General features: G+C 46.4%; 1 protein-coding gene across 1 annotated transcript in view; it reads left to right on the top strand.

Annotated features, from left to right (window-relative positions):
- The window catches only part of LOC119445940 (limulus clotting factor C-like), a 33,168-nt gene extending 5,871 nt beyond the window's left edge, over nucleotides 1-27,297 (top strand). The window contains 15 exon segments of the mRNA XM_037710245.2: nucleotides 109-204; nucleotides 954-1,118; nucleotides 3,677-3,889; nucleotides 6,229-6,298; nucleotides 8,131-8,325; nucleotides 10,068-10,129; nucleotides 10,610-10,777; nucleotides 15,148-15,357; nucleotides 16,002-16,193; nucleotides 17,070-17,145; nucleotides 18,993-19,192; nucleotides 20,643-20,932; nucleotides 24,233-24,400; nucleotides 25,909-26,013; nucleotides 26,015-27,297. Of these exon segments, the coding sequence (XP_037566173.1) occupies nucleotides 109-204; nucleotides 954-1,118; nucleotides 3,677-3,889; nucleotides 6,229-6,298; nucleotides 8,131-8,325; nucleotides 10,068-10,129; nucleotides 10,610-10,777; nucleotides 15,148-15,357; nucleotides 16,002-16,193; nucleotides 17,070-17,145; nucleotides 18,993-19,192; nucleotides 20,643-20,932; nucleotides 24,233-24,400; nucleotides 25,909-26,013; nucleotides 26,015-26,263 (2,459 nt within the window). The 3' untranslated portion in view covers nucleotides 26,264-27,297.
- Nucleotides 27,298-27,655: the final 358 nt, after the last annotated feature.

Raw genomic sequence — 27,655 nt, 5'->3', positions numbered from 1 at the left:
ACTGCCTGCTAAGCTGGCAGGCAGGATGATTGGCCTTAGCGGCAGTACGGACGCCGCGGCTGCAAGCTCGTGCCATCTAAGGGCAATTTTTTTTTCGTCCAATTGCAGGCTGCCAGTGCCAGAACGGGGGAACCTGCGACCCCAAGACAGGAGCCTGTGCCTGCCCGCCCTCTTTTGTCGGCACCCACTGCGAGCAGTTTTCAGGTTCGTCCATGCAACGCAGTCTCAGTGACAAGATTTATTCATAACAACTCTATGCTTTTTGCCGCCATGGGCATTGCGCTTTACAGTGGTAGCTATTGTCGGTTCTTGCGGCTGTTGATGCGTACGTCCATAAGACGTCCAAAAATATTTAGATATGTTTATGGCAACAACAAAATAAACATGAAATGTCAAAGATGCGGAGTCACAACATACATGTATTTTCTGCTCCTGTCGTGAGGAGTACGATCTACGTAGAGTTACTGTATATGCTTCGTACGGGAGCATAGCATATAGAGTAACTCTAGATCTACGGCAGTTTCAGCGTCACCTACAGGTATTTTCTCTTGAGTAACGGCGAATGTTTTGGAACCGCGACCACATCCGTCATGTTCAGAAACCAGTTCGCCTACTATACCGCTGTTGTTCAAATTAAACAGACTGAGTGACCGTCTGTAGTGTTGAAGTGCATCCTCTTCTCTACACGTGGCGTTTACTCCCTCCCTGTTTTCCGCTTTCTATCTTATCTACCCTAACCACATTGTATTGTTGCAAACCGGAGGTTCGTCGTATTGACCTCCACATATATTTGCCCTTTTGGCTCTGTCTCCCTGCATCTCCCATTGCGTGAACAATATTTCCTTCTCTTCTTCCTGATCAAGATGACGTAGCTTTGTCAACGCCTGACGATGCTTCTGCTGGAGTTACGTTAACTGCGTTTAGGCCACCCGTCGCCGCTTCTTCCGTTGCAGGATGCAAGCCGCCTCAGATAGGCGCCAACGTGCAGGTGACTCTGGACCACCCCGAGACGCCGACGGTCTCCTACTTCGCCTGTGAACGCGGCTTCTACCTGATGGGTGCCACCACCGCCACCTGCCTGGGGAACGGAGCGTGGAGCGAACCAAGCCCTAAATGCGGTAAAGTGATACGTCACTTCTTCTGAGTGATAACGTGTTAAGCCGAAGGACGCTCAAGCGCTTTAGATGACGCGGCAGAAGCAAGTGGACGCGCGGAAATGCTAGCACGAAAGTCAGCGCTTGTGTGTGTCTACTGGATTCCCTGGAGCCCTCCATAGCGCGTCAGTATGCCCCCGCCCCTTACACATGTGTTACCAACAAGGTTAAATCCTGTACGAGGATGTATTTGTCACGATTGCTGGGCTTAACGATCGCAAGTGACACTTGTTCTATGAGAGGCGCCGTTAGTGCAGAACTGTGCATTGCGAGTACTTTTGACCCCTCATTTCGGTTTCCCAAAGATCTACCGAAATCGAAGTACACAAGCGTTTATATGCAATTAGAATTCTCTGGATGCCTTAGGCACTTTTCTTTCTACCGGTGCCTGTCTAAGCTTTTTCACGGCGCTGACTGATACACAGCGCACATTACACGGTGTGACTTTAACGGCACGGCTGATAAAAGTGAGAACGGGGGTCTTCTAGCTGACAATAAAAATAATAGATTTACGCCTGCTGTAGACACCTACGCAATGGCGCCGTAGTTAATTCGCAGTCAGAGATACTGAACCGCAAATTGCCAGGACCAGCGGCCAAAAAAAAAAAAATTAATTGAATGCTGGAGTGGTACGTGCCAAAAACAGTTCTGATTATGAGGCACGCCGTAGTGGAGGGCTCCGGATTGGTAACTTGCACTGCAACGCAAGCACACGGGCGTTTTTGCATTCCGCCTCCATCGAAATGCGGCCGCCTCGGCCGGCATAAAACATAAAAAGGAAAAAAAAAACATCTGAGGTTGAAAGGGCGCGTAGAGTTAAGCTTTATTCGTGGCATTCGAAGATGTAGACGCTGTGGCGTGTGTGTTTATTAATGCTATTGGCATCATTAGCCCACTTCTCCCCTCAAAAAATTGTAAGTAAAGGTTTCTTCTGCAATGCGGCATGTCCCTAGATAAATATAGCGTTAATCGCATTAATGTCCACAGTCATCGCGAGATGGGTTCTGCTGTAATTTGGCATCCTGGTGCTCTCAGTTTACGGTCTCCACCGCCGTGAATTGAATCCGTGAGCACGCATTACATTCAGCGGCGACACTCCATAGTCCCTGAGGATCGCACCGGGTAGTTAACGCACCACTACGAGCAATGAGTGAGGCGACACGCTGCAGAGTTGCTGAACATGCTTCCTACCCGTGACAATCACTTAACTAGCCCAAACGCCAGTGTTATGACACACCGAATTCACACTAGAAGGCGACGAGATGTGACCTCACTCTCGTAGACGTCCAAACGCGCACACTGCTTGATGCCCCCAACACTGAACGCGGTTGCACACGGAAGCTGCATGTCCCACGCGAAACTTCTGAACTCCTTCTTTCTTGTTTCTGTGATTGTTTAACAGCGCAGCTGTTAGCCTCTATTTGATCGGGCGTTTTCGTGTCCGCGTGCACGGCTCTCGCTCACACGAAAATGTGGGCCGATTCCGGAGACAGTGCAACGAAGCGGGAAGAGCACAGTGCGCTGCTTCTCCAAGAGGCCTCGCATGGCGCCATCAGGTGACATCATCACTTGATGAAGACGTCATCACGTGACGTCACGTTTTACGTGATGACGCCATCATATTACGTCACCAGGTCATATCGTCACGTGACGATGCCGTTATTCTCGTATATTCGAATTACAGCCCGAAGCTGTCATGTCTGTCGCTTGTGTCTAAGTCGGACTTTACTAATTCTCTGACGCAATTCACGTTGAAAAAATGAATTAGTTGAATAAGGCACTTGCGTTTGGCGGGAGGCCTAGAGGAATGAGCATGTGTGCTTCACTTCCGCACACGTGCGTGCGTGCGTGACGTACGTCGCTTGTCTTGGTAGGGCCTGTCTAACGTTGACAACGGCTCGGCTGCGTTGACAACGCAGCCGCCGCCGCAGTAACTCCCCCCCCCCCTCCCCTCTTCCCTTGCACGTGGTGGAAGACGGCGTGTTTCCTCCTCGCCTTCCTTCCTTGCGCGCTCTTGAGATCAAGTTGCCATCCTCGGCTTACCGTGGCACGCTTTCACTCAGACCTACAGCATAGGGCTCGCAGCCACGGTGTTATCGCAGCTGGACTTTTTACGGAACATCACGACTATGACGACGGCGGAAATGCGCCTGGATTGTCCATATAATTGCAATCACAATATAAACTGTGCACCTGGTGGGTGCACGAGGCGCATGGTGAAACTAATTGGCACAATGTAGCTGGTATTTCTTGTTCACGACTACGACTTAAACATGTCTACGCTCTTGAAAAACACACTGGAGACGCTACGCTACGGTACGGTATGGTGTCAAGCATGACACACAGAATCGGACAACTGGTCGAATGCGAATTAGCCTGCAGTCTTAGCAATGGTGTTCTTATTAACATTAGTGATGTGTCATACACACTGTCTATCTATTCTTCTGTGTGTTTCTTCTCTGGCTGATTAGTTGTAGCAGGGTCGCAAGCACAGCCGATATTTTTTCGCGCACTTTCCGCAGAACGGCTATCGTTCTGTCCGGATCTGGGCCGCGTGGTTAACGGCCGCCTCAAGGAACAGCGCATTACCTTCCTGGCGGGCGGAGACAACCCCTACGCCAACGGCAGCACGGTCGAGGTAGTGTGCGACGATCGTTACGACTTGGTCGGAGAGCCCGTACTCGAGTGCAGAGACGACGGGACGTGGTCGGCCAGCATACCCACCTGCGTTAAAGGTACATTATTCTTTCGCCCTTGCAGTGGCCGCACTGTGCTTACGACGTAGGAGTTGACTGATTGATACATGGATGATTCTTCAAGCAACTCCCGGGCTTTGATGGACGTTGCTGTGCGGACCTCTAACACAAGCACTGTTGAATTTTGGGCCGGTATAACGTAGAAGTATTCCAATCTGTTTTTATTCCAAATCGGCCACTAGCCCTCCGTGATAGGTGAAAATGGCTCCAGCTCTGCCCATATTGGCGGCCGTTCCGTCCATATGCCCAGAGCTGTAGCCGTTGTGACCTATCACGAAGGGCTAATGGCCGATATAGAATAAAAACAGATTGGAATAGTTTTACGTTTTGTCGGCCTTGGTTACATTAAAATGCGGACGCGGCGGCATGAAACTGAGCCCCAGTGGACTCGGGCTCAACAAGAAAAGTTGCAGTCCCATGTCTTTAAGGACCAACTGTGCCGAGAAAATAAAATTGTTTTGTCGTCTACTAAATTAAAAAATGAAAGCAGCTTTGTTGCATTAGATCCTCTGAAAAGTTTTCAGAGAAGTTAAAAGCTCGTCTATGCGAGTAAACGCACCTTTATGACGTTGCATAAATATGCATGAGCGTAGTTCTTTGGTTCGTGTATTCGGCATCACGTGACTGTGTCGGGGCGACACAGCGTGGACCTCGGTCACAGGTGGCGTTACAACAAAGTTTTTTTTTTGCAAATTGAAAATCATAATTGAAAGGGCGAGCTCATTAAAATGATGTTGGCTGTCAAACAGGTATTCATTCGGGCACACCAAATTTGCTGCATATCCTGAAACAAGCAAGTAATTATGCATGCATTCAAACTTGCCTTCTATGAGTCTGTTGGATCTCTGGCAGGTGGCGTCGTATATAAGCAATGTAACACGCAATGTTACATGTCCTTTGTCACATGTTTGTTGTTCCTGGAAACAATAAGACCTATACCTTTGAAGTTTGAAGTTTGAAGTTTATTATGATTTTGACAATACAAGATTGTCATGGCGCCGGAGCAAAAGGCGAGACTATGCACGCCTGACTAGGCTCCTGGCGCCACGAGCACAGCAGATAACAGTGCAAAAAAATGGATACAAATGTACACCTAATACAGACATATATACATACTTGTACATATACAAATGATGCAATTAAACATTCAATAGGTCAATACAGTACAATAAGTATAAATAATGCAAATGAAAAACTAGGTACAGAAAGACCAAAGCCAAATGGAAAAAAAAGTATTGCAGCACATGACAACATATCAGTTGGAAAGCAGGTAAAATCAATTAAAAAAAAAACGTGAGTCCATTGTCGAGAAAATACAGTTTCGATTTCATTCTGAATACTGAAATGGTTGAGGAATCTTGCATAATATTAAATAAAGCATGCTCATCATTAAGTAAATTAGGAATTTGCCACACTAAAAGCTGATTGCCGTAATTTGTTCTGGTTTTTACCTTAATAAAGTTCCTAGCTCTTAAGGAATAATTAGTTGTGGTATTAGTGTATGTAGAAAAAAAGTTCTCACGATTACTTATGAATTCTAAAAATGCTTTTTCGGATAATTTTTGTTTATATAGACTACTGATATTCAAAATACCGTCCTGGTGAAAGTATTCAGAGGTATGTTCGTACATCGGTAAGTTATGAATAATACGAACACATTTTTTCTGCATTCGGAATAGAGTTTCCAAGTTAGCTTTAGAAGTGACGCCCCAGATAAGTAGACAATAGTGGAGTCTGGAATGAATAGTAGCAAAGTACAGCTGACGCTTAAGTTTTAAAGGTAATAACGTGCGATGCTTATTCAGCATACCGATGGATTGTGCTATGCTACGTTTAATATAACTTACGTGATGCGTCCACCGTAGATTTTCATGGAAGAGTACACCCAAGAACTTGTACTGGGAAACCCTTTCAAGTGGTTGCGATTGAAATATCAAAGAAGATGCGAGCATAACTGGCTTGTTAATAGGAGTAAAAACAATATACTTTGTTTTTTTAATATTTAGGCTGAGCTGATTTGCCGATAACCACATTGAAAGGGAATTTAACCAGTTGTTAATAAGAGGAATTAGACTAGAGATGTTATCAGAGGAGAAGAAAACATTTGTATCGTCGGCATATAATACAATATCGGGTGTTTCTGGTATTGCCACGATATCGTTGATATAAAGGAGGAAAATCGTAGGACCTAAAATAGAACCCTGCGGGATGCACGACCTTTGATGGTCAGTTTCGTCCTGGGCTGGCTCCTGATAAGTTAATTAGCACTTGAGCTTTTTTTAAACTGAGGTATGTTGTGTGCGCTGTTCTCGTTCCAGTCTCCGAGAACCATGTCAACTGTGAGACCAAAGCACTGGACATTGTTTCATCGTACACCGCACCAGTCAGGTAAAATATGACTTGCCTGCCTTTTTGCCATTTGTGAAAATGCTGTGAATATTCTGCGTCTATAAGGCCTCCTCGTCCAATGTCTTTCTCAAGGAGTATCAGGAGAATGATGAATGACACATGGTAAAGGCCTTTGGCCACACAGGAAATGACATTTCAGTCGTTCTTTCGAGTGAAATCCACTTTTCATTTTCCTCTTTGACAAGGATGGTAAATATTTTAATTGTCTGCATTGTAGCTCAGGCAACAAAATCGTTCAAGTGCTCTGAAACTAGCGGACAAGTTGTGCGCGCTCTTATAGATAACCATAAAGGGAAAACACGCAGGCAGTTGTGGCACTGTCCCATAATGAGGAGAGACCAGAAGCACGTTATCGCCTCTCCCTTCTTCCCTAATCACTCCTCTCCATACCGCGAGCTGGGTAGAAATGGGCAGCTGATTACGTTAACCGTATCGTTAATCGAGCTAATCAATTACTGCATAGCCGCCTGAGCAGGGTTACACCGTAACCTAGGAGAAACAAAAACATCCTAGCAACCCTAACCAAGGAGAAAAAAAAAGAAAACATCCCTGCAACCACAACCTCAGTTGGGCGCGAGGTTACGCGAATCATTGTTTGGCATGAAGAATGGTTCTCACATACCCTCGTCTGTCTGGGCTACCTGGCGTTGTTGGTGCCCAAGTGCGATGCCCAGCGATTGCCAAACCAGGGACCGGCGCACGAGAGGAAAAGCGTATACGTACCCAATGGGGTTCCGGAGAGGACTCCCCCGCCCTCACTCTGCCGGTCACGCCATCATCGCAAACCGGTCCGTGGAAAAGGCCACCAGCGACAACCGCTCCGTGGAAAAAGCCACCACCGCAAACTGGTCCGTAGTAAAGGCCACCACCGCTAACCAGTCCGTGGAAAATGCCACCTCCGACAACCGTCGCGAGTGGAAAGAAAGAGGCATAGGGACTACAGAATAGGCGAATGGCCTCGCAAAGGCGCAGGAGCGCATCTGGATCCCCACAGGCTTCATATGCATGGTGCTGGAAACGTTCTTACTAATACGCCCAGGTAATACGTGGCCTCCGACAAGACATTTTATGGAATACTGTGCCTACCCATGTTTTCTTTCCCTTATTCCCTGCACACGGTGAACACAATGCTTCATTAAAAGCGTCTGGACACAAGTACAGTGACCGTATAGTGTAGGCAGTAAAACTACAGGCCGTATACAGACCGTATATAAGTACGTCGACCATAAATGTAGAAATCGCTCCTAACCAGTGTGTTGAGTGAGGGAGAGACAGAAGAAGGTTTAGTGAGAGGAAAAGCGGAGAGGCTGGCCGGGGCAGCGTGTATGGCCTGCTACTCCCACAAGGGACAAGGGTAAAGGGGAAGCGGAAAAAAAGTATAGTAAAGGAAGATGAGGACTGATAATAGAAAAATATTATCTCAGGAACTCCTGCTCTCTGATCCGTATAACTTAAACAATGCCCGTAATAACTGCACAAGAAGGCACAATGTATCCATATAGACACAGTATGTTATATATACAGCCTATAGTATACACAAAGTAAGTACGGACACACAAGGAGTGGCAGGCATGAGAACATCAATTGTCCAGACCGGTCTCATTTCAATAGTCTAACACTGCTTTTGCTACTCGTCGCCCATTCTCCGTATGTTGACATTGCGAAATGTCTATCGTCTTTCAATATAGAGCACTAACGGAATGGTTAGTTGTTAACGAATTGCCTTATGTGCGGGTTACGAGGCGCTTTAACGTGTCTCGTTCAATATGACCGACGTGGTACCATTACCTTTTCTATTGCTGCCTTCGCAGGGTATACTGTCCACCCGGGTGTGCGCAGAGGGGCACGGTGATAGGCAACGTGGTCTACCACCAGCTGTCGGCGCTATGCCGAGCGGCTGTGCACGCTGGCCGCCTAAACAACGCCGGCGGAACCGTGGCACTGGTCTCCAGCGGTAACTTCGCCGACTTCGGCGCTTCCCAGGCCAATGGCGTCAACAGTGTCAGGTAATACTGACTCTGGGAAATAGAAGACTCGTAGCTTCTAGTTTATAGAGCACACAGATTGTCATTGACATCTCAATGGCCTCTTTGCCTTTACATAGGCTTTCAATTTTCCCTGCGCAACAACGTGACACTGTCTTTCAGCAATACTTGCTAACGTCTTTGTTCATTTTGGTGGTCTACAACTATTCAAGGCACTTCGAAAACTTTCTTTTGTGCATTTCAATGACACTGTAGTCCACGAAACTTTCAAGGCCATGAATATACATGACACCTACGGTAGTCTATAAAAACCTACATAGTAAGAAAGCTACAATGCCGGGATATACCGTAATGTCTCTATTCCAATGCTATTACGCACCGCGCTTTGTCCTTGGTGCGAGTGTATCTCCACCCTCATTATATGACTCAGATCGGCGGTCATAAATTGTGGTTGATAGGAAAACAATATCGCGCGTGAGGAGACTTTTCAAAGTGAAGCTCTCTTTGAATACTTCGCTGTCATTTGGCGTTTCGTCGTCGCCATCTGTCTCACCGAGTAAACGTCCTCAATAAATAAAAATTGTGTCTACCTCAGCACTGCAGGCATCAATGTTAGGCGAAGCATTTGGTTGGTACGTGGCTTCTCTGCTTTGTTAAGAGTTCTCGAAAGAGGTACCAGATGGATGGGAAAGCAGATGGTGCGTGTAAGGCTAAGAATGGGAAGTGTGACGACTGCAGCAAAACGACGACGTCTGCACAGACGATAGTGTGACGGCGATGGCGCGATGTCTGATTTTTTCGTATTGGGGCGAATAAACATCACAACCTGTTTCGTTATAATCTGGGCCAATCCCGAAGGTGGCATAGAGGCTAATGGCGTTTTCGTAGCGTTATCTGCCCCTACGCAACAACTGGGGAATGGCGGCCGATCCCTTAGGCAGTGCAGTCTAACACATCGTCTCAATGTGTTAGCCGCCACGAGGCAAGGATGTGAGAAACTGACATGTTCCTGCACGTGACGCAAGTGAAAGACATAGGAAGGTCGGTGGCTGAATGGAAACGAGCTCGAGCAGACGTACTCTATCTACCTTATGCTATGTGACGTAAAGCACGCACGCTCCAGTCGTCTCAAAGGGATAAATACCCCGTGTCATACATATAGCAAGCAACGCTACTGACGCTAGACATACTTTTCTCACCGTTTGCCTCCGCGACCAAAAAAATTATATGGTAGTATTTTATTGTACGATAGCACAACTTAGTGCCTCTCAGATTTGGAAGAAATACCGCTCATAACGAACTTAACTTTCTGTCGCGATTATTTTTTAATATGTACCCTTGTTTACTGCACTTTCCTCGCGTATTTTTTTTTTTTTTTTTTGTAATATTATGCTGCTTCATGCCACTTCCGCTCTCGAGGATAACTTGCGTTAGATGTGGTGAACGGAAATAACTTCAGTGGTATCTATTGCGCCGGCATCGCGCTTCATGAATAAAATAAATGCCCCGACCACCATGTAAAATACACATCGCAAATTCCCCCGTGTTTGCTGCTTGTCTTTTTTCACGTGAATGGCAGCAACCACACCCATGCCCTTCTCCAAAGTGGAGAAAGAAAAGAAAGTGGGGAAAACGATAATGGCAATACAAAGTTCATACCAATGATAATGAAAACACGATGCTCTTAACAGATAACTTGCAGAATGCTCAAATACTACCTAACGGTGGCTTACTCGGCCTTTTTTTTTTTTTTCAATTTGCAGGTCGCAAGAACCTGCTCCCGGTTTCACCTTTGTCGAAGATAGAACATCTAAAGTTGAAAAAGGTGTCTTGAATCTTTCCACGATGTTTAATGTGGTTGGAAGGTTAGTGTTGGTGCTTTAAAGGACCGCTTACAGTGTACTCGAGGCTGACTTTATCATAATGTTTATTTTTGCTAAATAAAGTTTCGCGTTACATTTCTCTTCAAAAACTCTAATGCACCATACACCCTATATCCATAATCCAATTTGGTCATATGGGATCCTGTCTGAAAAACCATATATTCCCATACAGAACCATCTGACCGTTTAAAATTATGGTGCGGGACATACGTGTTTTAATAAATAGGCATGCAACTACTAGCTTTTGAAACCATATAAGTCAGTTATTATATTGTAGAGTAGTAAAGATGTTACATTTGGAGACTGTTAACAACTTAGTATGTGGGAACGTTAAGGAGAGAAAAATAAAGAAAAGAACAAAAAAAAAACATGTGAAAAAAATTGTCCTTCCCGACAACATATTCGTTTTTATTTTCTCCTAGGTTGCCGGCAAGGTTGGAAACCTGTGGGTGACACTTGCATTCTTGCCACCCGCCACAAGCTCAGCTATTCCCGGGCCAAAAATTACTGCACGAACTCCGGGTCCCGGCTTCTGCAGTTTCGTGAGGATGGGTTTCCGGATTCCTTGCTCACTTTGCTCAAGGCTTCCAGTGAGTGCAGACGAAATATTTTTTTTTCTTCGGGAACCTATTGATGCGTGCAAGAGGTCCTTTAGTGAATGCTAACTTCTCGAGAAGTCGAACAAACAATGTTTACGAATGCTTGTCGATAAGTTGGAGATGCTGATGCGCTTCTCGATTGACTGACGGGATCTATGCTGTTCCGGGCTGCACAGTAGCCTGTGAGAGACGCCGTGCTTGTCTCGACAACGAATCTGGAGAATCAAGGAATATTAAACGTGTACATTCTACCTACACGCTAGCTCGTAATGAATGCATCACAAAAGCTCGCAATAGTTGGGAAGTATTCGTTTTTGATATCGAAACCGAAAAGAAATCGCACTATTTGATTTATGAACTAAATTAGGCTACCGCAGAAGCTGCAAGCTCCATTCAGTTTTTTGCCGTCGATGCAGCCATCGCTCCTGACGAGTGCATGCAGAGTTGTCACACAGCCGACTGAAGCATAAAAGGAATTTTCTCCACAAGAAGCTCACGCATGGAGCTTGTTAAGTTTTGTAATATTTATAAAACCGATTTTACGTGGCCGATAGTTGATAGAAGAGCCATGGCAGCACATATGCTGGCGTATGCTGCAAAAGCACCGCCTATCCGAGGAAATGGAAAAGCCCTGTAGTCAGCGCCGACACGCTTAAAGGGTTCCCATTTCTCTGCAGCGGAGCAGATGGCGCCATCTGTCGCCGGGTGGTGTGTTTCACCGTGCACTGCCGTAGCGGTGGCAGGTGGCGCCACTGTTCTATTGTAGTAACATCGCGAACTGCCTGTGTGTGACTATAAGTTAGGTGTTCATCAATCAATCATCATCAGGGTTTAAAATTGGTATACTACGTGGCGCCATCGGTCAAAAACAATGTTCTACATCCACCGCGATGACCAAGAGTAGCCCTGGCTAACACTTCCCGGATGGATGGATGGATGTAAAACTTTAATGAAAGTCCTGAGGTACGCGACTCAGCGTTAGATTTTTTTATACGTACATAAATACCCAACAACGTGGCCGGGGGAACAGCCGCCGCCATAGCACAATTGGTAGTGTTCTACGCACGCGTAATGTGGAGGGTGTGGGTTCGGCTCCCACCGACGGCAAGTTGTTTTAGCGCACAGCTCTTCGGCGCACGTTCCTGAGTTTCACGTCGGGGTCCCTCGGCAACGAGCACAGCGAAGGATGAAAGAGCGAACGCGGAGCGCAGCGGGGGATGAAAGACGGCGATAACGAAGAGAACGCGAGGAGGAAAGCGGAGGAGGAGGGTGCAACTTAACCATGACGCAGAAAGTGGATGAGGAGGGTATGACGAAAGCGTGAGAAGAAAAGTGTCTGTCTGCGGCGGCTGCTGTGAATCGCGCCTACGCATCACCCACGCCTCTCGCGATCTCCCGTTTAGCGAGGCCCACGCGCCATACTTGACATCTTTTGCAGTGTGCCCCACAAGGCAGATTGTTCGCGTCAGCCAATATATCGCCGCGAAATGAAAGATGTATAGAGCTGCGCTCAAATTTTTGCATTAGGGAGTGTCGTAATCGTCGGTGAATTTTTTTCGTCTAGTTGCATTTATCTTTACCATTTTTACCTTTCAAATTAAAACTTCAAATAGCTTGCCCTACGCTCCTTGGCTTCGTTATTCCTTCTCTTCTTATGGTTACGGGCAAATTATTAACTCCGTACTGGGGTGGTCGAATAGCCTAAACACCGAGGGGCTCGATTTTGTTAGCCACAATCATACGAAATGACAGACAATGAAGCCCAAGAAAGCATAGGGGAAGTTAATTGTTTGAAATAATTCAAATATATATGTTGAAAAGCATTGAAATGAATATTTATGTTTAATTTAATTTGGCTGTATTGATGACATGACGTAGTATACAAGGGCTTATCTTCCTGCTCCTTCTCTCACCTACTACGTTACACTTCCGGTTAAAAGGGCGTTCCATGTCCGCCGCCTCAGCCTTGAGCAGCGCTGGCTAATGCTACCAGGACTAATGTCGTAAACAAACACCCATAAAAGTTGCCGAAGGGTTAGCGCCGCGGTAGCTTAATACCGTAGAGGCGGGTGAGTATCAAATTTTTCTAAAACGCATAGTAAGCATCGAATATCGAATTGAATATCGAAGAGTCAAATGCAGACGCACATACCCATTTGTACGCATTTACAGCAAAAATATTTATTCTTGTATAATTAGGTGCCACACTTGTACTGACTACTTAAAGACGATAGCTAATCATACCAGAGACGAAGAAACAGTTTTATGCACAGGTTGTCCAATTGTCATTAAAAAACTGCAGAAACAGCCTCTCAACAGCTTTAGGTCCTGGTTTCAAGTAAGCTTGCCAATCAGACATTATGGGAAAAAAAAAAAAGCTGCTCAAGGGCTAGTGTGCCGTAAACACATGTAAAGATTCCACTGCAAAGAAAGCATTACTGGTCGTAGCGTGAAATATAAAATGCCGCATCACTAGGCTGCCAAAAACACTGCATGATCGACTACAAGCAGTACTTTCAGGTTGTTCTGGGGACTAAAGCCATGAACTAATGCCACTACTCGCATTATCCTCCTTTTCTGAATTCATTCGAAAACGTTGGATGTTGCTTCACTTCTGATGATTTGCGACACTTTGTTTAGCAGACTGAGAAGGGTAACACGACTTTACCAGTCGGTTATTGAGAAATATTTGATGATATTATAGTATTTGAATATACCGAATAGTTCCTTTTCGATTTCGAGCACAAACACTTAGCCGGTAATATTTTATTTGTATTCAGAACATCATATATTCGCTCCACCCTACTTATTAGAACACCGCACGCATAATGTGGATAGGTGGATTTGGTCCTTACCTTTGGCAAGTTATGTTTTTCTCAAATTCCATTTTACAGCGAAGCTGTTAAGAGCTCAGTCTCCGATGGTCGTGTCCGCGTGTAGGAAAAAAAAACCTCTCATTAGCCGTATGCTGTATGTGCGAGAGGGACGCGCGCTTTCACGGGGAGCGAACGTACGGGGGAGAGCAAACGCGACTTCTACCAAATGCGTATATTGTGACCGGGCGCAAGGGGAACTGGCGACTCAATCACCCACACGAAAGGAGGAAAGCGGGAAGGCAGCACGGGAGGGAGGGAGTGCGGCTTTTGCTCTGCGAGCAATTAACTGCGTACTTGTACTTCGCGTGGCGACGGGCGGTCGCATGCACCGTATCTTGAAAGCGATCTGCAACACGGCTCCGACCTTTGTATGCGCTGTGCTTTCGCCGCTCAGTTTCCGTTGAAGCGATAGACCGCATGAACCTTCGCTCCTTGCTGCTGCTGCTGCTGCTGCTGCTGCTGACGCGCTTGCTCACGCCAGCGTTTTGACAGCCGTTGTGTGCGGTAATCGAGTGTGATCTATTCATGTTTGCCTGTGCGCGCTGACACCATCCTTGTTAATTCAGATAGTAAGTGAATGTGCCCAAGTTTATACAGCCGATAAATCTACTATCCTTACTCCGTATAGCTCGGTACTAATTTGCTATCGAAATTGATGCTTCGCCTTTCGGTTGAAACTGCGTCGTTTTTTCTTTCGCAGTTTTTAATATTTCAGTCCGAGAAGATTTAACATAAAAGGCATGTGCTGCCGGTGTTTTGTTTCATGACGTTTGTTTATGGGCTGCCATTCTCAAAATTCTGAGGAGCTGTATAATCTTGGACATGTAGCAGCACCAGCAACGCGCAGAACTTGTCGACGGCGGCGGCATTCTGCCCGCGTTCGCACCGAACGCGCGCGGCGTTGGCGACGTGTTTATGAAAAACATGCCAACCTTTGCCGTACACCCTATGACGGTGTACCGTAGCGACCATAAGGCCATGGTTCCTGTGGTCACTAAATAGATGAAAACTACCGGATCATATATATTTCTCATTCTTTAATAGTTCAAATAACCAATTACACCATCACACCTTAATAGTCATAATTGGAAATACATAATTCCCATTATAGTATAGCTTCGCTGGTCTTCCATCTCCACCCCAGTGGAAGGGCTAACAGTTTTTTTCTTTACCTTACTGGTTTTTTTTTCATTTCAATTAAACGTAACAATTAGGTTGCGCTATGCTTTCTCTGGCTTCAATGTCCGTTATTTCGAATGATCCGTGCTAGCAGTACTCAGGGTTATTTTCGACCATCTGGGAAATAATTACCGTGCACGCAAGTACACGAACGTCCTGACATTCCATACTCTCATAGGGATGCGGTCATAAACGTGCCACGGATAATTTAACTGAAGTGCCAATAAAATTAGCTTTTCGGTGTGAAAGAATCTGAATATCCGAATTGAATGGCGTCCTCAATAATGTTGACTTGTCCTGGCGCAGATGTCAGCCTGTCCTGGGTCCAAGACGTCTCGGACGAGGACGAGGACAAGAGCCTCGCCGAGCAGCGCCGCAGGCGCCGGTCGGGAGGAGACAGCGGTGAGTGCTTCGTGGTTGACCCAGCATCCGAGATGCGAGCCAACGCCGTTCGATGGAATCCCTGCGAGGGGACGCACGGTGTGGTCTGCGAGATGGACATGGGCCAGTATCAGGGTGAGTGTCGCATATCGCTCCCATTTCACAGCGGGAGTCGTACCACCGGCCCCGAGGTGAAGGGGGAGGAGTGGGGTTAGAAGGGGCAAATTTTGGCGAATTTTTACCCGCATCGGTTATAGCGCAAGTTGCGGAATAGCCAGAAGCTGGCAGCAGGGAAAGATGGGAAGGCGTTTTGTTAAGTTGAAAGCATAATGCACATTTAATAGCCTCCTCTGAGTGTAGTGCTACGATCTCGCCTCATCTGCTACGTGGCGTGAGAGGGTAATTGGCCACAAGGACCTCTCAAGTACGATGCCATGCTTGGTACTGTATGACTAAATGAAAAAGTTTTAGAGGGCGGAGGTCAAACAACGAGACGATCGCGTTATTGCAGATTACGTGCGAGGCTAGAGCCACGTTATCTCAGCCAGGAATCGAGGGATATTCCGTCTTGGACCAATCTCCAGTTTGTCTCGCATTCGTTTGCGGTGCTGCAGTGGCTGATAGTGGCGGTACATCAAGATCTTGCTCTATGGTACCTTGCCACCGACGCACATACACGCTGGTCTCGTTGCACACGTCAATTGTGGCACTGCTGTAGACGTCGCGAAAGCTGCTGTACCTATAATATTTCACCTTTCTTGCACACCTGAATCCAACAGCCTTTTGCGACGACCCCGGACCTCTGGAGAACGGCACTGCTGAGGTGATGAACCAGGTAGTCGTCGGAAGAATGCTCGAGGGGACGCAGATTGCGTACCGCTGCTCCGAGCTGCACTACCTGGTTGGTGAGAGCCGCATCACCTGCCTTCGGAACAGGACGTGGACATCAGCCAAGCCGCGCTGCATGAAACGTAAGAATGCTCCGCAAGCGCGCCGGAATGTCCCTGCGCAAAACAGGAATACATACGCGCGCGCAGAGCATACAGTTTTCGCTTTCTCACCAAGTTGTACTAAAACTATCCGTATTTTAGAGTGGCCTCCGAGATTGGGCGGCGCACGCGGTGCGTCGTTAGATCTCGCAGGCCATGTTTGTAATGGAATGTAGCCACGGACAAGCACTATCTGGACACTACTGTCCTTTCATGTCACGCGCTTTATGAAACACCCCCTACAACTAAATGCCGTAGCGTATAGAACACCAGGACGCCGTCAGCATCTGCGCTGTTTGTTGGACCAGGGAAGCATATTGGCTAGTCTAGTGAACTGAACAGGGTTTTTTATGTCCATATCTGCAGCCCTTTGTTTCTGTTCTCCAAGAATTGCTTGAGTGGTTCATTGCTTCTGTATTTGCCTTTAACTATGTTGTCCAGCAGTCGGTTAGAGTAGGAATGCTCAGGTCAGGCCCTCGTCTTCTGGATCAAGCAGTATTTTTTACTCGCCCTGGCTGCTTAGCGGCTATGGCGTTTCGCTGCTAAGCACGAGGTCGCGGGATCGAATCCCGGCCACGGCGACCGCATTTCGATGGGGGCGAAATGCGAAAACACACGTGTACTTAGATTTAGGTGCACGTTGAAGAACCCCAGGTAGCCCAAATTTCCCGGAGTCCCCTACTACGGCGTCCTCATAATCAGAATGTGATTTTGGCACGTAAAACCCCCCATAATTTAGCAGTATCTTTACTAATATACAAGTTGCTAAACTCTCCACGTGCGAAACACGTGTTTAAGGTTTTTTTCTCTTTCGACCTAATACTGTGGAATTACTATGAAAACTATTTTTGTTGGCAGTGACAACGTGCCTGGAGCCACCGGTGCCTCCATATGGTGAAGTGGAATACGTATATGAAGGTGGCAGCGGACTCAAGTAAGTGGCCTCTGTTGCGTAAAGTATGGATCACCGCTTTCACACTTTCAAAGAGTATAATGGTCATCTATGGGCATCCTTCTTAAAAGGATAATGGGCATCAATGTAACCGAATGAACAAAATCACATTGGCGTCAAAAAAGAATAAGGACAAAAAAGATGAAGGATAGTGTTGACAGCAAGATATGTGAATGATTATGTGCTCGGAACCTTTTGTAATATCGAACTGACAAGGACGCTGAAGATTCTTGCGCATTATTTACCTTTATACTAAATGGGGTGTCTCTGCTTCAAATTAGGTGATTTTGCTCAATCTTTTTGTATTGACTGTTGATGGCGCTATAAGAAGTGATCACAGACTATAAAGTTACGGTGCCAGGAGGCAGCTCGAAGTGCAATGGTATCCGCATGACTCTTCTAAAAGGGTTTATAGTTAGTGGGCTTTGCAAATGCATAACACGTGCTACTCATCTCATCTCTGCAAGAGAGGTGGAAGGAATCGGGAAGGTATGACCAAATTATGACCGCCAGCTTGCCGCTATCATTGAAAATAAGAATGTACGCTCATAACATTATACCGATACTAACATATGAAGAAAAACATTCAGGTCATCAATGAAACTTAAGAAGAAGTTAAGAACCGTGCAGGAACCGATGGAACAACAAAGGATTGGCTTAACGTTTAGAGACAGGAAGGAAGACAGCGGTGTGGATTAGACAGCAAACATGAGTGGCCGATATTCTAGTTGACATTAAGAGGAGAAACGGAGTTGGGCCGGCCATAATATGCGTGGAGCAGATAACCGGCGGTCCATCAGAGTTACAGTATAGGTGCCAATGTAAGGGCATCACAGTAGAGGACGACAGAGAACTCAGATAATGGGGCGAGATTAGGAAATCTGCAGGTATAGGATAGGATAGGACACGTGGCACAATACAAGAGATAATTGGAGATCGCTTGGAGAGGCCTTCATATTGCAGTGTTGATCAAAAGGGCTGATTATGACGATGATGATAATCATGACGCCAAATGTCCCGTTTGGTATTGCCTCTTAAATATACATCCTAAGTACTTTGGACGTGGGTGGCGGTTACTTTCCTTCGTCGGATTGCATGACCACTCTGCGGGGTTTTAGATCTCTGAGGGTTTGGCGTCAAGTTGACGCCAAACTCGTGATTGCTATTATTAAGAGGAAGTTCTAAGGAAGAAACTACTGCTGCTATTTCTACGGCGACTTTGTTGAGGATAAGAATTTGTAGGAGATGCCAAGAAAAATAAACGTCATTGTCGCTTAGGGAGAGCACTCCTGTCTAGCGTGAAATATCACTGGAACGCTTGCGGATGGGAGTGTGAAAGGTGACTGTAGCGCGGAAGAAGAGCAGGGTGATCGCAGTGGTCACCTGTTTGGTAGCCATATGGTAAAGTTACAGAAAATAATTGAACAATCTTAGCAAGCGAAACAACAGTGTCAGAGATGTGTTCGCTAACAACACGGAAAGCTTGTAATAAACGACCGTGATTTCACACGTACTCCTAGTGACAGGCTTCACTCTTGGTAATGTGTGCGACTAATGCCTGTGCATTTATATGAACTCAGAAGACCTGCTATAGATAAATGTGACAGCAAACAGCAGTTTGTATTTGCTATTCAATAGGCGAAGCACTATGTGATGCGTCCGCAAGCGTTACGGGTAAGATCCGCTTTACATTTCCTGCACTTTTAGCACCAATGCCCTCGCTTCACCGACTGCCTGTTTCACCAAACAGGGTGCACGTGAGAGAGTATCTCGTGCTCGAAAACGGATGCGAAGTTTCAATTCCTGACATCTTTTCCATGTTCACCCAGGACGGGTCGACAAAGACTTCGGCTCTCGCTGATGGCCCTGGACCCATCTTCAGCGGTGCATCTTCCCAAGGGTCACTACAGAGTGGGCACCCGCGCCACTTTCTCGTGCCTAAACCAATTCTACTCGCTCGTGGGATCCGAGGTGCGTAGGTGTCTGCCCGACGGAACCTGGACAGGGAGGACCGCAACCTGCATACCAGGCGAGTTTAATAGCTGCGCAATGATCATATGATAAGCACGTCCCATTTCTGTGACTGTGGAGACGAAGTTGATGCATATCGAATGAACTGTATCCAGAGAAACATTTCTTTGTCCCACCTCCGCTCCTCTATCTCTTTTTGACAGCTAGTTTGTCGCGGCTGCACGTTGTTCACTGATAAGATAATAGGCGATGTGAACAAACTTGGCAGCTTGATGTTGTACCAGGTTGTGCTGTCACCATATTAGAACCAAGCATCACCTTTCCATAAGGATATTATGCATCGAACGAGGGGTCCGTTTAGCAGCAGCGCAGATATCAGATGTGATTTAAAAAAAATACTCGTATCAAAGTGTGTTTCTTAGTGTGTGTGTGTGTACGTGCGTTTGTTATTAGTGTGGAGGTGGATGGAACGTTGAGAACGTGTGGCGTTGCAACTCGAATGCGTGTGAAATCCAAAAAGCCAAAATGTGTCCACTGCATTTCCCATCTTACGTCTACGAAGCCTTCTGAAATGATACACTTGACGCATGCTCAACTAAGTGGGGTGTATGGGAATGCTGATTTAAGTGTACGCACATGCGCACCTATGTAGTTTTGTGTCAACGGGCAAATGGAATAGGGGAACGTATGGCGGTACATGAGTGACACGTGCATCGCAAAAAAACCATTGGCTTAAATAATTGGCATGCACCGTTGTCCACCGCACATACCACTCATGAAGAGATAACTATCAATGGCACGTGTGCAACAATAGCAGACGCAGCAGTGCCAGCACCAGTGAGAGCAGCCACGACAAGAACAGCCGCAACGACGGCAGTGGCACCAGCAGCTCTTTATTTCACGAAACGTCGAAACGAAGAAAAATGGTTGTCTGTCCAATATTCGGAGGAGGTGTGAACATTGCATGCGTATTTTTATGTCCTCAGAGCGCCTCAATGGCGCTCATAGCCTTGTTTTTTTTTTTCGCGGTGGCACGATAGCTACCTAATGCCATCGGCTTTTGGTATATTTAACTGGCCGGTCTGCTTGTGATTTATGCTTTACCAACACCATAAATGTCTGTACCCTTTTCTTCATCTGACAGAAGTCTCCTCGCACTTTACATAACTAGTTACCAGACAGAAAATACTGCTTCGTCCTGCTGGTTAGCATTTCCTTTGATTTTAAAGCTCACTCGTTACACAACGCACCGAACACGTTGGTTTTCCAACTTTCTCCAATCGAAACTGGCAAATCACTGGAAATATCCAAATTCTTTTGACCTGTTGTTTTGCTTTGTTTTCCGAAGTTCTTAAACCTGGTTTGATGCTTCCTTGAAAAATATAATGACTAATATTTGTAATGCGGTTTACGCAACAATTTACATTCGCTCTTTAATGAGTTATAAGACACCACCTATAGTCAAAATGAGTCTGACGTATAGCACCTCGTTATTTGCTGAACCGCAGTGTGCGGCCGCTCGGACTCTCCGCGGTCGCCGTTCATCTACCACGGGAACGTGAGCGAGGCCGGCCAGTGGCCGTGGCAAGTGGGCCTTTCCATGTGGTCCACGGGGGAGAAGGCCTGGGACCTGCAGTGTGGTGGCACGCTGCTCTCCGAGAGCTGGGTGGTCACGGCAGCGCACTGCGTCGCTAGGGACCGCCGCGGGAATCTACACGCGCCGAAGGACTTGCGCATCTACGTGGGCAAGTACCACCGAGACGACGCCCTCGACGACGCCTTCGTGCAAGTGCGAACTGTGAGTATCGACTACGTTTCTTGCGCAACAGATAGACTTCGAAAAGGGACCCGATTTTTTTTTTTTTTTTGAAGGTGGGCACGCATTATATGCACGATAGCAGCCGCACGCGGGGAAGAAATGAGAAAAAAAAAAGCGGGGAAAAAACTAGGTGCAGCTTCACACTAAGTGGTGCGAAGACTGGGCAAACAGCGAAGCTGGTGGCCCTTCCCTACCTTTAATTTTGCTTTCCTTTGCTTAGCTTGGTTCGGCTTGTCTGGTTCTTAGCCAAGCTTAGCCGACCCCGAGTATTGTAAAGGCCACTTTATAGTCCAACGTATCGTTGACGCACCAGCTGTGCGAGGCGTTGCTGGCCAACGCGCGGTGACGTGACGCCATCGCCAGGCGCAGTTTTTTGTTCGCACTACGTGGCCTAACCAAGAGCTTAAACAGCTCCGCTGTTAAAACGATATTACACATATTGTGCAAGTTAAAATCGAGTCCTTCGCGTAAAGAATGAGTATTCTATCGTAATAACGCTAATTGCGCTAGCTCGGCACGCGAGTACACATTGCTCTATATAGTGACGTGGTAAATACAGAACTGTCCAACTCAAGGTTGAAGCGAACGTATATCGTCGTCTAGTACTATGTTTTGGAGCACCTAGGGAGAGCGAGCAACAGCGGTGTGGTTTTGCGGGCTGAACTTCTGCTGTATCTATAGGCTATCGTCGAGTATAGTTGCGGCATCGCGTCTGACATCAGCGCTGCGGGTCCATGGCTGGTCCACAACGGCGATCTCGGAAGCCCATGTTCTTTTTTTTTTTTTTGAAGGCACCGTGCGTAGCACAAGCTACACGTCAGAATGATGCGGCCCACTTTAGCAGAGGCCGTGCCGCTCTCTTTCGATATCACAACGATGCTACTACGCGTACCGGTCGAACATAAAGACTGTCAATCAGCAGCTGTCTGCCGGTGATGTGGTTCTTGGGATGGGGTTTAGAAAAAATTCGTGGACACCTAAGCATTCACGAGTTGTGAATACGAAAGCATTAATGTTCAAATAAACGCCACCGAGGGGTAATTCGACTTATGAACTTACGCGGGCAAGCGAGCGCGTCGACACGCTGGGCGCGTTTCGATTTTGCCTTACCGAGGCGCAGTTAGAACGCAGGCGAGAGCTTTCGCGGACAAGGAAGGCGCGGAGAACACAAGCAACCAGAGGAAAGCGTCTTCACGTGGCGTCGCGGCTACGCCCTCTTCCCTTCGCATCACCGGGAAAATCATCGCGGCCGGAGGTGTTCCGATGAGCAGTGCTAACACATGCAGTGCTAACACATGCAGTGCTAACACATGCAGTGCTAACACATGCAGTGCTAACACATGCAGTGCTAACACATGCAGTGCTAGCACATTGTGACAGTGACGTATAAAACAGCAGTAAGAAACTTACTTCAAGTTCACTTAACGTGTAGTTCTAACACGAAAAAAAATTGTGCACATGTTTTGCGGCTTTAAAATACTGTATTTTTGTTCTTTACAGCCGATTTTCGAAAAATACACTTTGGCTGAATCGCACCTACAGTGCGATTCAGTTTCTACAGGTGGTCTGCCCGCATACGGGAATACTATTTTAAAGGCAAATGACAATGCCAGACTTACTCTGAAAGTAGTATCGTTCATAAGCATTTAGTTGCTCACCTTAGGACATAGGCTGCAAGTCCAAAACTGAAGCCGGTCAATTGTGAAGCCACATCTGCTTAGTGGACACCGCGGGACTTGTACCACTTTCGATATATCCTTCGTCAAAATGTGCTACGTAATACACTGACATTCCAGGGTTCTCGCTGTTAATTTCCCAAAGTTTACCACACACAGTTGTGAGCTGAACAAAAGGAAACGACTGCATTTTCAAAGGGTTTTGAGGGCGGATAGCGCTAAACTGCTAATGTAGTGTCAGAATTGGATGCTAACTACATATGAATTGAATCTTGTACGGCTTCATCTCCACAGCTTCAACATGTGCCCTAATGAAAATAAATTTACACTCCAATAGTGAATATTTGTTATTTGTTACCTGAAATTGCAATTTATTATACAAGTAATGCTTCCGTCTTCAGGTAATTCAATTGCAAACGTGAAGCAGCGCTAACTGGCAGAGCTTAAGAATATTTTTGAAATTGAACAATGAATTAAGAACGGGTTGAACATTATCTGATACTGTCACAGATTTTGACAAAGCCAGCAATACAAGTCCGCTTCTGGCCTGTGGTAAATAAAGTTATGGTGTTTAACATCTCCACGCTAATTATGGGTTATGAGACGCTGCAGCGTGTGGCTGCGATTACGTGAGGTTATTTATTCTGCACCCAAAGCATGCTGCACGTACAAAAGAATAAAATTGACAAGGCAGGAAGGAACATCACGCCCAACTCAGTATATTCACAGCAGACACGTTCGCATTTATTTAAGCAATTTGCCACCGTGCGCTCACACATGTGCGGAATGGGATAGCACTACACAACAACGAAAATTAAGTTGCCAAAGTACACGCGTATTCTAATATGCAATTGAAGAATCGATGCTAATATCAGTAAGGCGTCGGTTGTCGTACAATTGACGCAGCACTAAATATGAATAATTTATATCTTACAATAAGCATGCATTTTGCCAAATTAATGTAGATGCGATCTGGTCCTATATCTTTACTCAAACGTGTTAGCGTGCGCTAACACCTTCAAGAAAATTGAAATTCTCCGCTTTCAACAAACTTGGAAATGACGCTGTTCCCTGTCTCGCCAAACACATTTGTTTGCAGTGGGCACATGAAACTGTCTTGACACATTGTCTCCACCACAGGCTCTCATGTTTTGCACCCTCAGGAGGTCCACACGCACGACGTCTACGAGCAGTTTTAACATAGGACCATTTTTGCGAACATGGACCATTGAGTTATTCGGAAATTTATTGCTTAGTTGCTTTGATTGCTCAAGGGCTATAGAAAGTTTTACCTAAATCCTGAAATGTATTGTCGATTTCAATTACGAAAATGCTTTTAACTTCCCCTATGATTTCCTTAATTTTGTATGATTGATTTACATTCTGGAACTTCGTGACGAATAGTTGCTATATAAATACAGGTGATCGATACTTGCTAAGAACCGTATTGGTTCATCATCGTTATCACCAGCCTATTTTTATGTAACTGCAGGGTTATGCTCGTTAGGGGTAAGAGCGAAAAGACAGTTGTACTCATTCGACACTTGGAATTATCTAGGCTCCCCTTAAACTTGTCTCCACCGCTCGCTCTCATGTTTTGCAGCCCCAGGAGATCCACGTGCACGATGACTACGATCCCGTGAAATATGACGCCGACATCGCGATGGTGCTGCTGGATAGGCCGGTGGAGCTGAGCAGTCGAGTGCAGCCCATATGCCTGCCCAACGAGAGGACCTCGCAGTCAAACATCGTCGACGGCCGACTGGGCGTGGTCAGCATACATATGAACCAGTTCATTATTAGCTCAACTGCAAATGCCTAGACTGTTTTGCATGCTTACGTGAAATCTGTGAAACGTTAGACATTAGGTAAGCACTGGACCTTGGTTATACGTTAAGCTAGGTACGATGCTTCAAATCAAAGTCAAAATGTACAGGGACGTAATTAATTGTAGAGCTTAATTACTGTGACATCTGTTGGGGTGGTCACAAGCCTATAAATGAATAATCACAACTTTCTTGATAGCTAAGCGTTATTAACCTTCATTTCTTTATACGAGGAGGCAGGCTCCCTTGAAAGTATGCGACAGGTGTGGCGTGCTTTACAGACATTGAGCGCAACACAAATGTGGCAGGGAGATGGGAGATGTTGGCAGCGTCTTGAGACATTGAGCGTGACAGAGTAAAACACGTTGACACATAAGAAGCTGTGAGAAGTGTGTTAATAGAGTTTAATTTACGTTTCATATAAATCTAACACGAACGACCCCACATGCAGCCAAGTTGAGAATGTAGTTGTGAAACATTGCGATGACGCTGAAATCAGTGTATTATGACGATGTAGGAAAAATCTAAGTGGTCCCAGTGACTTTGAAACCGTGTGAAGCGGAGACAACTGCTTTGTGTAAATTTTGACACACATTGTGACACTTTTGTAAATAAAAAGTTTTCACACACACACATACACACATTGTGAACACATCTCGCTAACACCGTTTATTAGTAGGAAGGACAGTGTAATTCTTTGGCTGAAACACAGTGTAGGAAACATGGCCAGGGAAACAGGACTTAGCAGTTGTAAGGACTTGCTTTTCGCGGGAGAGGGGGGGGGGGGGGGAAGAAAATTTTTCTTCTACAACCTCACATGAAGAAAACCGTCAATCTCTCAAGCGATTGGAGAAAACTAATGAATTTAGGGAACATATTTTTAATATGAAAACCGACTTCTGAAGGTAGGGGAAGACTATATCGAGGGCAGTGAAACGTAAAATAAATAGCAACTGAAGAACCAAACAGAAACATTCGAGGGAGACAGAGAAAAAGAAAAGGTAAAAAGAGGTGAAGGTAAGGAGGTTAGCCGGCCAGACTTCGCTATGCAACACGAGGAAATGAGGATGGGGCGTTGAAAGAGAAACAACATGCACGATAGGGAAACTATAATGTGCAAGATAGTGTATGTGGCACATTTAAGTGTCAACTATACAAGCTGTTTTCTAGTCTGTTGATTTTAGGAATGTCATTAAAACACGCACGCGCGTCTTTTTCAGCTGGTAATTAGGGAGGACATGCACCGATCATTTTTTCCTCTGTAAAAGGTCAGGCTTATAGCTGCCCTAACAGTCCTCGAAGACAGTGACGTTCGACGTTGAAGCGGGAGCAGCGATAGAGGAAGTGCTCGATCGTTTGCAGTGGGGGCTGTAAAAGGCGAAAGCCTTTTCAGTCGCGCATTAGGATGAGTATAGTCGCGGAATCGTCTTCTTAGCCCCTGCTCCTCTTCCAGGCAACCGGATGGGGCCAGACCGAGAACAGGAGCTACGCGGATGTCCTGCGACAGGCCGTGATCCCCGTGGTGTCAGCTCAGGAGTGCGAGCGCGCCTACCGCGACGGGCCGCTTTCCCCTGACGGTCACGTCCAACATGTTCTGCGGTGGCTACGTCAAGGGACGGGTGGACGCCTGCACGGGAGACAGCGGAGGCCCGTTCGCCTTCGTCGACGAGTCGGTGGCCGACAGACGAGTGTGGGTGCTGGAAGGAATCGTCAGCTGGGGAGGGCCTCGAGGTTGCGGAGCTCCAAACCACTTCGGCGGATACACCAAGGTTGCGGCGTTCATCGAATGGATACGGCAGTTCCTATAACGAGTCAACCAGTGGCGCGAGTGGCCGACTGTCGCAGATCGACTGAGGACGTCATTCGCAGGAAAGACCCCAGCGTGCTTGGCATGTCTACTGACGGGCAGTAGACCGGGACGGACTCGTTGATGGCATTGCTCACACGCCCCAGGATGGACTTTCTTAGAATATTCATCACTAGTGGCTTATCTATAAAAGCAGAACTCAATTTAAAGGGATTTAAGGGATGTAAACGATTCTCGCTGTAATATGCCTGGATGCTCGAAGCATAAATATTGCGAGTATCCAGAGTACCTGCGTGAATTACGTTTCATATCATTGCAGGAGTGACGTTCTCAGCTGCCGTTTCAACACTTAGAAACTGCATGTTTCACAATGCTTTAACTGCCATGGGCTGTATTTGTACTGCCCAAGTGAGGAATTAACTTAGCCATAACGAGGACTATACCGAAGCGTATACGCATATACTGCCTAGCTGAGGACAGTTATTCGTATTTTCACCAAAGGTTGCTCAAGTGCCTATAGCAATTTTGCTATTTTGCGGCAAGTAAGTACAGCGCAGTCGCACCTTGCCACCAACGCTATTCTGTATTGTAATAGTCGGCTCGCTTCAGCGAGAAGTAGAGCAATTTTCCTTTGAAACCATAAGCAACAATATGCGCAGATACCAGGATCTGTATTGCAACGAATGTCTTTGAAGTTTGGTTCTGCCCCCTGTTGCTATTATGCGATCTTCCTTTGGTAAGTCGGTAAGTACGTCGGGGTGAGCCTTGGTCGCTGCGCAACTCTAATCACATTTGCATTCTACAGCCTGCTGCAGCTGTGCAGGAGCTTAGGAAATACACTGCCTGATCGCACAATCGGAACATGATCACCTCCCTTCGGTGCCATGGAGGCGAATGTTTACTGCTATAGTCGGATGGCGGATCATTTGTTGCGAACTCGATAAACAAAATACTGCCACTTAATACTGCGTGAAGTGCGACGAAAGGACGTTGTGGTTTGTAAGTGTTCAATAAATTTACGACACTGCTTTGAAATGATTTTTCGCTGCTTTACTGTGTGACACTTATGGAAACGGCATTAAATATTCGTCTCCTATCGGTGTTAGATCATTCACTATTTCTTTGACCACTCGTCTTCTAGCAACAATTGTGCAGGCATGTTTGTGCAGGCAGTATATGTAAACGCAAACATTGCTGAATTTCTCCAAGAGCCAGTGCGCAAAGGCGCGCCACGATAGTGTGAGACTCGACACAAGTCTTACTGCATCTAGAGACACCCAGCAAATTTTAGGTTTGTCCACTCAGCTTCCTCCCTGTTGTACACAGTCGGTGAGCTCTCTGGTCCATCGACTCGCTGCTACCGAATTCTGGTGGGCTTTGGTTTGCCGCCGAA

This window comes from Dermacentor silvarum, chromosome 3, assembly GCF_013339745.2.
Source record: "Dermacentor silvarum isolate Dsil-2018 chromosome 3, BIME_Dsil_1.4, whole genome shotgun sequence".
NCBI classification, from domain to species: Eukaryota; Metazoa; Arthropoda; class Arachnida; order Ixodida; family Ixodidae; genus Dermacentor; species Dermacentor silvarum.
This window is presented reverse-complemented; position numbering and strand designations above follow the sequence as displayed.